The 14,888-nt window shown below is 35.8% G+C and overlaps 1 protein-coding gene across 1 annotated transcript in view; it reads left to right on the top strand.

The window, feature by feature from the left end:
• Positions 1–4,355, top strand: part of LOC109829823 (protein RETICULATA, chloroplastic-like) — a 6,003-nt gene extending 1,648 nt beyond the window's left edge. The window contains exons 5-9 of the mRNA XM_020396872.1: positions 159–228; positions 1,660–1,739; positions 2,580–2,644; positions 3,419–3,614; positions 3,869–4,355. Of these exons, the coding sequence (XP_020252461.1) occupies positions 159–228; positions 1,660–1,739; positions 2,580–2,644; positions 3,419–3,612 (409 nt within the window). The 3' untranslated portion in view covers positions 3,613–3,614; positions 3,869–4,355. The remainder of the gene's footprint in view (positions 1–158; positions 229–1,659; positions 1,740–2,579; positions 2,645–3,418; positions 3,615–3,868) is intronic.

Here is a 14,888-nt window from a genome sequence, read left to right as displayed (position 1 = left end):
ACAATATCTTATTTGCTTATATAAGTAGAGTATTGTGGTCTGAGAATCTGATTTTTCACATAGTTGACAGTTTGACACTGAGAATCTGTAATTGTGGTCCTTATACTTCACTATAAGCTAGAAACTTCACTTCTGTTTAATTCTGCTTCTCTTTGTAGTGTTTTTGAAGCTGAAAGGCCAGGATGTAAATTTTCAGTCAGGCAGAGGATTGAAACATATGTTTATAAGGTAAGACCACTTATTGGCACAAGTTTTAGTTTATAAACCTTGGTCCATTGCTTATCGGTACTGGTATTATACCAAACTAGCATATAATCCCTGTGTGACACAGGGGAAAGTGGACAATTCATGCTCTATACAAACAAATTGATGATTTCTCCTCAATAATTATAACTGTTGAAAGACAGGTTGATTTCAACGCTGAAATAAGACTCAACAAGAATGCTCTGTTTAGCATATAGAAATTGGTCAGAATAGGATACATTAGTAATCATAGTATTAACATTACACAACCTTGAGGAAGAGGAACATTTTACCCCTTGGTGCATGAAAGCAATCACAAGACTTTATGAGTACCTTACAACATTGCAAAATTGGTAATCACCAATCAACTTAACTCTAGCTCCATACAAGCAAAACTCGCATACTACCTTCAAGCATCAGTAGTTCAATGCTAGAAATAAGATTGCAACTGTGAAATCTCAAATGTCCAATGATAAAGAAAGAGGTCATACAATTCTGTAGAATAGCAACCGTCCATATGATAAAGAGAGAGAGAGGTCATAGAATCTCGTAGAAGAGCAACCATCCATATGATAAAGAGAGAGGTCATAGAATTTCGTAGAAAAGAAACCATCCAAATAGAAGCAAGTAACCCACACACAATAATTTTCAATAGTTATTAGCTTAAGTTGCTGTAAGTCTCTTGAATGATATTTACTTTTGAAATTGTTCCACTCCAGCCGGCTCTTCTTCTCTTTGCTGCTGGTGATCTTTGAAAGATGACTTTTGTCTTTTGCTGAGAGATTTGGTATTCAATCACCATCTTCCTCGATCACACTTACCCTCCCTCACCCAATCCTACCATCGTCCCTCTTTTTATTGTCCTCAAAATGGTGAACACCTCCCTCACCCACTGACATGCTTCTAGTCCCATCAACACACACCCTCCCTCACCTCTTTCACTTCTCTTACTCAGTGCCATGTCCACAGTCCCATCAGTCCCTCTTTTTTGGGTCCTCAAATGGCTGAAAACGGAGGTCAAATGGTGAGAATGAGGAGTGTGTTAAACAGTGGAAGCTTAAATTTGGGCCACTATTTTCCCAAAGTACCCTAAACCCAAAACCATATCATTAAGTTAGAAAATGTAAAACGGAGGTGATCGGTTAGGCTAAAAAAATGGAAAACCAAAAAATATCTCTCTTGCTTTTAGACAATATGTTATTATCATTAAGTTAGAAAATGTAAAAAGGAGGTAATCGGTTAGGGTAAAAATGGAAAACCAAAAAAACTTCCCTCTAGCTTTTAGACAACATGTTATTATGGTCAAATCTAAGACTATTTTTTGCATTATTATCTAAATTGTATCAGCATAACCTGCGGCCCTGGACTTTACATATTTTTACTGCACAGTGATAGCCATTACTTATTTGGATACAGGGATTTTTGTATGGATCAGTTGGATTTGTTTGTGGTCTTATTGGACAAGGCATCGCAAATTTGATTATGACCGCCAAGAGGTATATCCTTGCTAGCTCTGAGTGCATCCTATGCATGTATAACATGACAGTGCTTTTTACAGTGATGTATTTTTGATCTCGTTTTTCATTATATATGACACTGAAATGATGTAAGTAGGGCATGCTTTTTCATTTGGTTCCTATGCTGTTCTTGTGCTAGGCTACCATGTACAACAAATTACTAAGCATATAATGGCTGTAGTATTTTAGTTACTTTGCGCAATTATTCAAGTTGTGTGTTTGATTTTCTTGTATTTGGAAACTGCAGGACTAAAATTTCTAAAAATAAACAAGAATTGCTGAAAAAGGTATCTTATGTGCACTGAAAACATTTGCCACTCTTGGGAAAACACTTTATTATAAAGTTATAACCTTCAGAATTAAATTAAATATATGGGGCCATTATCTGTTCAATTTTTTGCTGTGCATGAGCTTGATGGTCTGGGCTTCAATCGGACTCATTAAAAGCTCACTTTTATCAATTGACTAACATAAATAAGGTAAACCACCATAATTTTAAGGTCGCTTAATTAATTTAATAAACATTAACAGCCTGAAAGCTTGGCTCATTTGACTGATTTTTTTTTCTTTCCTTGAGGGTGGTTGAAAGACTAATACCTTCATTCTGGATATGTACCCCCCCATCCATGCAATGATTTCTCTTTTATTATCCTTTTAATTATTCGATGATGCACTTGCTGGGAAAAAAACATGTATTGTTGCCTTCTTGGCCTGTTATCTGCTGTTGAATGATTGTCAATTCTGTTGAATTCATTTTTGGTTGTTGCTCTATTCTTTCTTGTCTTATGGCTGTTTAATTTGCTTTGGTATTATGTTCAGGACTGTCAAGAAATCAGAAGAAGATGTACCTATTCCACCTTTACTAAAAAGTGCTACTCTTTGGGGTATGCTTATCACCACATTTTTGCATATTTAGTTTGAAAATTGTGTATTCATTTCTAACATTATTTGATGAGCTTTGCACCAACCGCACTTTCTAATTGCAACTCATGATTGTCCTTTGTACATTTTTTTCTTCGACATCAGCAGATGAATTTAGATTCTATAGCAAACGAGTTAAAAAAAATCATTTTGAACCACATAGGAATTTAGGGTTTTAACTGCCAACTTTCTTCAAAAAGAAAGTGTTGGATGCACCAAAAGAAAATGAACCTCTTTACTTCAAGAGAACTAAAATTTGAAGGTAAGATGGTGTTTTGGAAGTTGTCTTTTTTTTTTAAACCTCTTTAGTACACTTCAAAATTACCTATTGGAGTGTATCTAAACCAGAATATACCATTGTACCTGAGGAAGTGATCGTGCTACTGAGTTCTTGTGACAATGGCCACTTTGAAAATGATAGATATTTCTACATATAAATGAAGACTGTTGGAAACTCAGCAATGATCTTTAGGTAGGAACTGCTGATAATGTTGCATTACTACATTTTGAAGTGGTTGCATTACTTACTCTTTATTCTTTCTTGATCGGTGAAGTCTATCAATGATAATGTTCAAATTGACAGATGTACAGATTTTGACCATTCATTGTGTTGTTTAGTCAAATGTTCTATCATCAATAAATACCTATGATTAGCTGTTTGATACATTCTATGGTGTAATGATGCTTCCAGCAAAAGAAAATACTCAAGCTCAAACAAGGGTGCTTCCTATCTGCAGGTGTTTTTCTTGCTGTCTCTTCAAATACTCGGTATCAGATAATTAATGGCCTGGAACGCCTAGTTGAGGCATCTCCTATGGCCAGGCGTGCTCCTCCTGTTGCAATGGCTTTTACTGTTGGTGTCCGTTTTGCCAACAATGTTTATGGTGGAATGCAGTTCGTTGATTGGGCTAGGTGCAGTGGCGTTCAATAATGGTATAAATTTCATGGCAATTTTTTACAGGGCAATTCTGTTATTATCAATTTATTTATTGCTACCATAGTTTGTGCTAACTTCATTTTCCACTTGGCAATAGTATTAATACTTTTAAATACAATGTAGCACCTTTTTCTCTATTGATATAATGTTCTCCTCTTCTAGTATTTACTTTCGCTATGTATTTAAATATAATAATTCTGATTCATGAGCTATTTACTTACTCGCTTATGATCAATATGTTGTATTGCAGTCATACAAGACTAGAGCTCCGCATATTCAATCCTTGCAGCATGCATAAGTGCTTACCTACAAAGCTTTCAAGCTATGATGCAGTACAAGCTGATACCATTTCACCTATTCCTGCATCTGTTTCATTCTCATGCCAGGATATTGCAGGGGTTTCTCAATTAATCACAAAGAGTAATGCATTTCCTTCACTTGGAAAGCTGTTATCTACCATTAAACAGTTAATCCGCATCTTATTGTTATGAAGAATGTTTGCTGGTCCTTTCGAACTAGTCCTTAGAAATGAACAGAATGTTTGAATGTGCGCCTTCCCCATAGACTTGTAGCTAGAGTAATTGTACTGATTAAAAAGTATTGCTTCAATTTATACTGCTGGCTGAATAACTAGTTATTATTCTAATCAGCCTGCAAACCAATGAGGAAGCTGCCTTTTGTTATCAACTGTTCTATGTTACTGAGCAATCAGAAAATATACTTGACTGTTTATTGGATGTGGCTCCAAAATTGGTGCATCATGCTGGTTTGTATTAACCCAGTGGTGGAAAATTTCGATTACCTATATTATTTATCAAGTATATGCCTGTAGTGTCATCATCTGCTCTGGTTTATATAAGTAGGAGATAGAACTATTATTGCATGCATTCTTCTATGACATACATGACTGTTCACAGGGACATAACACAAACTCTACACAAAGAGAACTAGACAATTCCATGAAATATAGTAGAAGAGCTAATAGTAGTAGGTAACACTTAGTAAACGATTCTATGAAGCTGCCAGCGTTTATAGATATGGTGGTAGTGGAGGTTGCTAATAAGGTGGCGAAGGCTGGAGCGGTGGTGGTGATGGTTGATGGTGTCGAGGTGGCGGGATCTTATGATGGGCGGTGGAGTGACATGGCTTGGGTGGATGGTGATTGGCTGCCCATATTGTGGTGGTGGTGATGGCAATGAATGGTGCATGTGGCGGTGATGGCAATTCGATGTGGTGTGTGGATTGCCTTCTTGAGGTGGATTACCCGTGATGTGGAGGTGTTTGTGAGAAGGCGTGGGTGCGGATGCCCATGATGCGGTGGTGGTGGTGCCTTCCGTTAGAAGGCGGATGGAATGCCTGTGTCGTGGTGGTGGTTGTGCCTGTGTGGGGTGGCGTTACGTGGTGGGTGGTGGTGGCTGCCGTAGGTGGAGGTGGTGAGTGTGGAGAGGTGGTTGTCCATACTGTGGCGGTGGTTGATGTGGTGGGGGTGAGTATTGTGGTGGGGAGGCGGTGAGTATTGTGGGGGCGCGTGAGTATTGTGGTGGTGGAGGTGCGAGTATTGTGGTGGTGGAGGTGGCGAGTATTGTGGATAGTGGAGGTGGTGTATATGTGGAGATGGTGGCGGTGGTGGTGAGTATTGTGGCGATGGTGGTGGTGGTGAATATTGAGTAGTGGTGGTGGTGAGGCGAGTACTGGCGGTGATGGTGGAGTGGTGAATATTGAGGAGACGGTGGAGGTGGGGGCGAATACTGCGGCGACGGCGAGGTGGCGAATATTGAGGCGATGGTGGGGGTGGGGCGAGTATTGTGGAAATGCGGAGGTGGTGAATATTAGGTGACGGTGGCGCGCGCGTGAGTACCATGGAGACGGCGGTGGTGGTGAGTATTTGTGAGTTGGTGGCGATGGAGGTGAGTATCGGTGTGATGGTGGCGGTGGTGGTAAGGAGGAGGTGGTTGTCCATACTGGGGCGATGGTGGTGGATACTGAGGCGACCGAGGCGGCCAAAACATGCTGGAGGTCGGTGCCGACGTGGTGGCGCATACATGCGGTGCTGGTGGTGAGTATGCACCGTGGGAGCCGGGTTATCGGTTGAGGGGTGGAGCTCCATATTGAGTTGGTGGCTGGATAATACTGCTGTAGTTCGGCGAGCGGGCTGCTGACGGACACGAGTGCAGTCCCAGCAGTGCTGCTGCAAGAAACAAGATAACAGCTTCAAACTGAAGCCTGCCCATCTTTTCCTCACTCTCACTGTTTGTGCTTCTATCTTGTTTCTGCTAGGACTAGGAGTTATATAGGCAATAGTTGGTGAGCCTTTTGACTTTTTCAGTTACATGATGAGGTTTGAATTGAGTTTTTTGTGCAGATGAAGGGGCTAAAAAGCTGGAAAGGAGGGAGAAGACTGCAGTAAACTCCATATTTGATGAATTGAGTTTGGTAAGTTTGCATTGAATTCTGCTCCTTGTTCTCGCTGACAGAGAGAGAGAGAGAGAGGTTGTGACGCAATATTGTTGATTTTGAGGGAGTATTTTGGGGGGGGAGAGAGAGCGGTTGTGATGCAATATTGTTGATTTTGAGGGAGTATTTTGGGGGGTTACTATATATGGAGTATTTAGGGTGCCAACAAAGGGATGAGTTGAGGCTGCAGGATGTCCGGCACGATGTCCTGTTTGAGCTAGACATATCCATTATGGTATTAAGGCGCTAGTTGAGTGGATTGATGTTAGGATAATAAAAAAATTGAGTTTATTCATGGAATATAAAGGTTGCATCTATTAATGATAAAATGGAAGAGAACTGATAAAATTATAGTTAATGAGACATATAGAATCAGAGATGGACCTTAAAAAAACTTGATTGAAAACAATTAAGAAGAATATGATAAAAGTTTGTTTAACGCAAGAGATGGCTGATAATAGAACTGAATGAAAGATTAGGATTCTTATGGTAGGCTCAGCGATAAATTCTTTGGTGGTACTACTGGTGATATATATTGCCCCTTCTGGGTCTTCTAATAAGCTTTTCTTTAAGTAGTTATACTTAGGGGCTGTTTGTTTCACCCTTTTATAGAATAGGATTAGTATTTGGGCTCTGACAGTGGCATTTTCGTAATTAAAGAATTCCAAATGAATTCTATTCTTGAGTTTGGTTCAAACTTTTTTTATAGATTACCAAATCCATAAAGTGGTCAAAACAGTGGATTTTTATGGAAACCCAAATCCTCTCCGTTTGAGAGGAATTGGGGCAAAAAGCTGACATTCCCCTGTTCTCTCCCTTTCCTCTTTCTTATTCGGTGGCGGCGAGATCATCGATCGTGGACTCGGTGCGAGCGTGCGGAGTGATCGCCGGAGCTAAGATCGACAAGGAGGAGCTGAGGCGGCGGATCACGATACCGGAGTACTTAAGGAGGGCAATGAAGGAGGCGGTGATGGAGCAGACGACGTCGGCGACGGCGAGCAAGGCTGGGGTCGTGGAGGAGCTCGGCCAGGAGTCGCCGGAGGCTCCGATCGTAGTGTTCGTGAACTCGAAGAGTGGAGGGAGGCACGGGAAAGCTCTGCTGGAGAGGCTACAGGAACTCATGGGAGAGGAGCAGGTACTGAATTTCGTGGTTACTCTATTTTGAGAGATTCTTGGACTTGGTTTCAGTAGATTTTGGAGTCTGGATGTGTTTGAGAATATATAAGAATCAGGAAAGTGGCAAATTTTGTATATAAAGATTAGTAATTTTGATTCTCTCTGTCTCTAGATTGCTAGATTTCTCGTATAAGTTTGTAAGTGTTTAGCTCTGTGAGCTTCGGTTTGCCCTTTTGAATATAAATTACAAATTTCAGAGTTACATATAACTGAAAGGTTGGTAATTCATATTATGGCTGAAGATAAACTTTAGTTTTTGTTTCTTCTATTTACGCGCCATTCATATTATTGTTAATTTAAGGATGTAATGCTTGTTGTAGAGAGAAAAGTCATCTTTAAATGTATAGTTATTCATTACAGATATTCTATTCTGAACCAAACATGGTATTAGGAATTGGAGGGTTTCTATAAAAGTGAGATTCCTAATCCTTTGGGTGAAACAAACATAGAATGCAAAAAAAATGGGATTCCATAAAACAAAAAATTGTCTATAAATTTTTTATGGATTAGGTTGGAATCCATAAATAAAATAGGATTCCTAATCCTATTCTTAACGTCTATTGAACCAAACAGGCCCTTAGATCAGACCTTGAAGTAAGATTTCAATGATTGAAGTAAATAGGCTTAGGGATCTTTTTTTTTTCGGTTTTTCTATAGAGTGCCCTTGGGCACTCTATAAGAGAGGAGAGAGATAGAGAGAAATGAATGAAGAGAGGATCCCAATGCAAATCAGGGGGCCCCCCTCCTCATTCATTTCTCTTTATCTCTCTCCTCTCTTATAGAGTGCCCAAGGGCACTCTATAGAAAAACCGTTTTTTTTTTATGCATCCTCCTTTAGATTCCTTCTCAAATAATGTATGATACTTGAAAGTCGTGTATGATGGCTGAAAAAACGCATGAAATCAAGAATTTTGGAATATGTGCTCTTAATTGCCAAGAATTTTGAAATATGTGCTCTTAATTGTCGTTAGAGTGAAGCACGTTATAGTGAAGCAGAAAAAAATGGAAAAATCATAGTTTATTACATGAAAATTTTGAATTTTGAAGTTAGCGTGCCTAAATGCTATAGGGGTAAAAAACGACAAACAGTTTCGAGTTACAGCCGATGAAAGTTGAGAATTCTCAATTACAATTGTCATTTGATCAAAACAGATAAAAATAAAAAATCCGTGAGTTATAGCCCCGTGAACATTGCGAATTTTGAAGTTTTCATGATGTGTAAAAATAACAAAAAAATTGTGGGTTATAGTTTATAGTAATTGAGAATTATGAATTATACTCATCTAATTGCTATTGGGTCAAAGCAGATAAAAAGAAAAAATTGTAGGTTAAAACTTATGCCAATTGTGAATTTTAATATCCGCGCTCCTAATTGTTGTTGAGTTGAGATAGACAAAAATGATCAAAATCATGGGTCATATAGCCAATGAAAATCGATAGTTTTAAATCACGCACAGTTAGTTATAACTGGGTCGAGATGGACAAAAATATGGAAAAATTGTGTGTTATAGACCATTAAAATTATAAATTTTAAAGTTTGAGCGCTAAACTACCGTTTTGACAAAAATAACAAAAAAATCATGAGTTATAGCCTATGAAAACTTAGAATTTTTAAAATATACGCTCTTGATAAGTATAAAAGAAGACTTGATATTATTGATGATGATGGTTACATATACTTATATTAGCTGGAGACTAAATATGAAGAGTTCCAGCAAAGCCCTCTAGGTGGCCCAAGACTTGGAAGAAGAAAGAGGTCTTCCTAAGGGCATGTTTGTTTGCACGAAAGTAGCAAAGAAGTAACTGAAGTAGAAAAAGCTTCTCCTACTTCAAGCAAAAAATTATATTTGTTTCTCCGAAAATAGTACTTCAGCTACTTTCATAAATGCGGATGTGGCGTCTATGTGGCACTCCTACTTCCTAGATTTTTTTCCGCCCTTGAAAGCTCAGAAGTAGAGGGAAAGTGGATAAAAAGTGAGGTCCATTTAAATTAGAGATTTACTAAGGGCAGATGATCTTAAATATTATATCCAATTTCTACCCAAACAAACAAATAAATAAAAGAAGATGATGAAGTACTACTTTTGCTACTTTCTACTTCATAATTGAGGAAGTTACATATTTGATCCACTTCTTACTTCTAATAGTTACGTCCATCCAAACGGGCCCTTAGATGAAGAAGTGGGTTATGATACAATGATAAATATAAAAGAAGATTTGATATTATTAATGATGATGGTTACATATACTTGTACTAATTGGAGACTAAATATGAAGAGTTTCAATAAAGATAAAAAATAAATAAGAAAATGAGAAAATGATATCCTTCCATATACATAATGTGCTACCTAATATAAATGATATGATATCAAGAGAATATATACTATATATTTAACAACACTTAGCTGCCATTGGATGGACAAACAAAATCGAAAAAAACGTGGGTCATAGCACATGAAAATTTTAAAATTTAAAACACTCGCGCTTAGTTGTAGGTTATAACTCATGCCAATTGCGAATTATAGTAATGTCTGCATTCTTAATTTCTAATAGGTTGAGATAAACAAAAATGACCGAAATCATATGTTATATAGCCCCTCTAAATCGATAATTTTAAACCACACACTTTTATCATTGGGTTGAGATGGACAAAAATGTAAAAAATCATGTGCTGCAAATTATGAACTTTGTGCGCTAAATTTCCATTGGGACAATAATAACCAAAAATCATGAGTTATAGTTTATGAAATCGAGAATTTTTTAGTATGCGCATTTAATTGCTATTTGATTGATATAGACAAAAATGATTAAAAATTATGAATTATAGCTCACAAAGATTTTGAAATTTGAAACCCTTGCGCTTAATTTGTATCTGGTTGAAGACGGAAAAATGACGAAAAATTATGTTTTATAGCCCATAGAAATTAAAAAATTTCAACTATTGGCACTTAATTATCATTAGATCAAAACAGACAAAAATAGAAAAAACATTAGTTATAGCTCATGAAAATTAAGAATTTTAAACTATGAGCCCCTAATTACATGAGGGTCATGACAAGCAAAAAAATCATGAGTTAAAGTTTATAGAAATAAAAAAAATTAAAGTACGCACGTGTAATTGCCATTAGTATGAAATAGTCCACAGAAAAAAATAATGGGTTACAACCCATAGAAACTACAAATTTTGAAGACCATGCTCTTAACTGTTGTTAGATCGAGACAGACTAAAATGATCAATAATCATGTCTTATAACTCATGGAAATTAAGAATTTTGAAATACGTGCACTTAGTGTCATTGGGTCAAAAGGAAAGAAGAAAAAAGAAAAAATCGTGAGCTATAACCCATAAAAATTATCAATTTTGAGGTGTGTGTGCATAATTGCTAATTTGTTATTGGATTTAGACTAACAAAAATGACAAAAAATCAAGTGTTATAGCCTATGAAAATTGAGAATTTTGAAGTACGCTCACCTTATTGCTAGTGGGTTGAAATAGATAAAATGGAAAAATATTATGGGATATAGCCCTTGATAATTGCAAATTTCAAAGTCCACACTCTTAATTACTATTGGGTAGAGAGAGGTAAAAGTGACAATAAAATTGTGTGTCATAGTCCATCTGGGTCATGGATCAAATAATACCATCTTATATTTTCTGTTTTTGGTAATATGTTATTGTCTCATGTTGAGAAGAAGTGGTCTTATTTTTATAGTAATGACCCCAATCCTAAATTATATATAAATGACATTTCCACTGTTTATTTTTTTTGTTATAGTTCCATCAATCATAACTTTTCTTCTTCTAAGTTTTGCTGAGAGCTTTTCATTGAAAATATGAAAGATTCTTCTGGCACAATAAATTTCACGGAGAAAATATGATCAAATTTTATTACGTTATAATGAATGTAGAATAAGTTTTATTATGTTATAATGAGTGTAGAAATATTTTTTATGGCGTTATTTGAAAATATCCTAGTGTTAGGAATTTATTAGGTCTTAGGGTTTCTTGGTTAATTTTGATTGTTATATTATAGTACTATAACGTATAGTCTAAAAGATAGATGTTTAAAAATTTTAAAGGATGAAAGTAAGGCCAAATTATCACAAGCAGAGAGTTAAATTAAGAAAAATTTTCTACTTCTTTTACATTCTAAAATTAAAGAGACCTACTTAAATTCTTGTGCTTTGTATAAACCTTGGGTATGTGATGCTCATACATTATAATAAGGAAAAATATTAAATAAAAAGATCTACAGAACATCATCCTTGTGTAACGCACTCATTAAAAAGGAGGAATGTACCTAAAAACAGCATCGATCGTATTCGAAATAAGGAAATTACGAATATGCAAATAACTTAGAATAGCAAGCTACTAATGAGTTGCCATATTTTTTTTCTTGTGCGTGTTTCCTTTTCTAATCAGTAAAGCTTGCATTTGAAGAAGAAGAAAAAATATTAGGAAGGAAATCAAATAGTTAATAACTTTCTCAAAATACTTGATGTCTTAGTTCTTCTACAAATACCCACTATTCCCGTATCATTCTCTTATTCCAACCAAAGAAAATTTGCATTTTCACAAACTAGCTAGGCAATATTATGTCTACCATAATCAAGCTCTTCTGCCTGTCCCTTGCCACTCTTTACTTCTCACATGGAGGTCTCCTTCTTCTTCTTTTTTCATTTAATCTTATAATTAATACAATTTCATTATAAGCTAACCATTTTATATATTTTGTGCCTATGTATAGCTTTCGGCAAGTGCAACATCTCAAACATCAAGCTCTCTCAATCTTCAACCGGTAGGTTGGTTCAAGGAAAAATAGAGTACGAGGTTACGCTAAGCAACGACTGCATGTGCCCCCAATCGTTGTTATACGTATCATGCGACGGATTTAAGACTAGTAAACCTATTAACCCTTACTTATTCAAAGTAGAGGGTAGTCGTTGCATTATCAACAACGGTCGGCCAGTTTTTCAAGACTATCCTATAAAGTTTAGGTACGCTTGGGATCATCAATTTGATTTGAGGCCTCTTCAGTCTCAAGTCGACTGTTGAGATTTATGTTTTTATTGTATTGGAGAAATTATTAGCCTCAAATGTTGCTGTAGCTGTATTGTGGGACTTTGGTTTTGTTTTAGATGAGAATAAGATTTCAACATTAATATTGTTTTACTTGTCTAATGAATTGAATTCGAGATCTTTTTTTCGCTGGTGATGGTGTTGTCGTGTTGCGCTCTTTTTGAACTCCATGGCCCTTAATGTCATGTCTTCAAGTTCATCCTCTTTCACATTATAATATAGTTCATCTCTATAATGATTACTAATTTTTAGAACATTCTCTCTCGATTGGAAGGAATTTTTCTAAAAGATTTTTTTAAAAGGTTAGCTCATGCGCCATGATTCTCGTGAAACGGGTTGAGATCATTGTCATTTTTTATCTAACCATGCCCCTCTTTAATTTCTCAATTTTGAAAATATGCTTAATTTCATCTCTCAATATTCTCTATTTTTTCTGACAATATTCTCTATTATTTTGTGTAATAAATTGATAATCAGAAGGAAATATTCTCTATATTCTCTGTTATATACCACACTAGTTTACTGTTTGGTAAGTCCGGATCTAAGCATTATAGGACGCAAATCCCATGATGAAATAATCGTTGCTATCTATGAAGAGATGCACTTATGTGAGAAATAATTAATTTATGCATGAATTAAGCTTGCAACTCACAAATGGCCTTGACGAATGTTCTAGAGCACGAGGACGCTATTAAATACCATGTATCAAGACGTAAATTTAAGACCAAGATTTGGAAACTTTTATTTTGACAGATTCAGCTTTATATAAACACATCTCATTTCTTAATTAAGTAAACAAATTAATCACAGAATAGTAATATAGAAAACTATCTGGTATAAAAAATAATAGAAAGAAAACTTAATTACATCACCATAAAAATCGAGAATTTTAAAGTACTCCTATTTAAATGACATTAGTTCAAAAGACACAAAATGAAAAAAAAATTGTGGGTTAGCCCACAAAAATTATAAATTTTAAAGTTTGCTGGCTTAATTATATTAGGTCGTGACTGACAAAGATGACCAAAATTTATGTGCTTTAGCCTATGAAATTCGAGAATTTTAAACTACGCGCTCAGTTGCTATGAGTTCGAAACGAAAAAAAATGAAAAATCATTCAATTATATAGTCCCATGTAAATTACGAATATTGAATGCCTCCACCCTTAATTGTTATTGAGTCTAGCAATATTGAAAAAGAAAATTATGAGTTATTATTCATCACAATTGCGAATTTTAAAGTCCGGTGCCTTATAATTGCTATTGGATCGAGATGGACAAAAATGATTGAAAATCATACATGATAGCCCATCGAAATTGACAACTTGAAAGTAGCCGTACTTAATTATCGTCGTGTACGATGGCTGAAACGCATCCCAAGTACTATCACTTTTTTCCATGGTATATGTCCACCTCAAGCGTTTAGAAACCGTAGTGATGTGTTGATTATGAGACTTACAATTTCAGAGTATTGATTAGGATTACAAAAATTGAAATTGGTCATTCTGGAAAAGTAAGTTCTCATTAGTGTATAATTTGGTCAATTTGTTTTTTTTTTTAATTTGAGTCATGTGACATTGTGACTATAAATATGGGATTCATTGTCCATTTTGAGAAGTAAACAAAATATAAAGTTCCTTTTATCTCATTACATGCACTTATCGTACGACCAAAATTAATAGTTATAATATCCGTAAAATTTATTCGACGATCACAATTCTCTTATTATTTTACCCGACACACAAACTTCATAACAAAAAAACCCGACCGAGGCTTCACGCGACGCTCGAGCCCTCCTCCGTCTGAACCGCACCCCTACATGCACTTATCGTACGACCAAAATTAATAGTTATAATATCCGTAAAATTTATTCGACGATCACAATTCTCTTATTATTTTACCCGACACACAAACTTCATAACAAAAAAACCCGACCGAGGCTTCACGCGACGCTCGAGCCCTCCTCCGTCTGAACCGCACCCCATGTTAACTCTTGTAGATATCATGTTAACTCTTGTGGATAACATGTTAACTCTTGTGGCTATATATTAACTCTTGTTATAGTTAACATGTTAACTCTTGTGGATAACATGTTAACTCTTATGGATAACATGTTAACTCTTGTGGCTATATGTTAACTCTTGTGGATAACATGTTAACTCTTGTGTTTAACATGTTAACTCTTGTGGATAACATGTTAACTCTTGTGGCTATATATTAACTCTTGTTATAGTTAACATGTTAACTCTTGTGGATAACATGTTAACTCTTGTGGCTAATTTGTTAACTCTTATGGCTAACATGTTAACTCTTGTTGATAACATGTTAACTCTTGTGGATAACATGTTAACTTTTATGGATAATATGTCAACTCTTGTGGATAACATGTTAACTCTTATGGTTATATGTAAACTCTTGTTATAGTTAACATGTTAACTCTTGTGGATAATATGTTAACTTTTGTGGCAAATATATTAACTATTGTGGATAACATGTTAACTCTTGTGACAAACATGAATATAGTTAACAGACAGTTTATGAATAATAGTTAACAGATAATT

Source organism: Asparagus officinalis, chromosome 2 (assembly GCF_001876935.1).
Source record: "Asparagus officinalis chromosome 2, Aspof.V1, whole genome shotgun sequence".
NCBI classification, from domain to species: domain Eukaryota; kingdom Viridiplantae; phylum Streptophyta; class Magnoliopsida; order Asparagales; family Asparagaceae; genus Asparagus; species Asparagus officinalis.
Note: the sequence above shows the minus strand (reverse complement) of the source record. Positions and strands in the feature narration are given on the sequence as shown.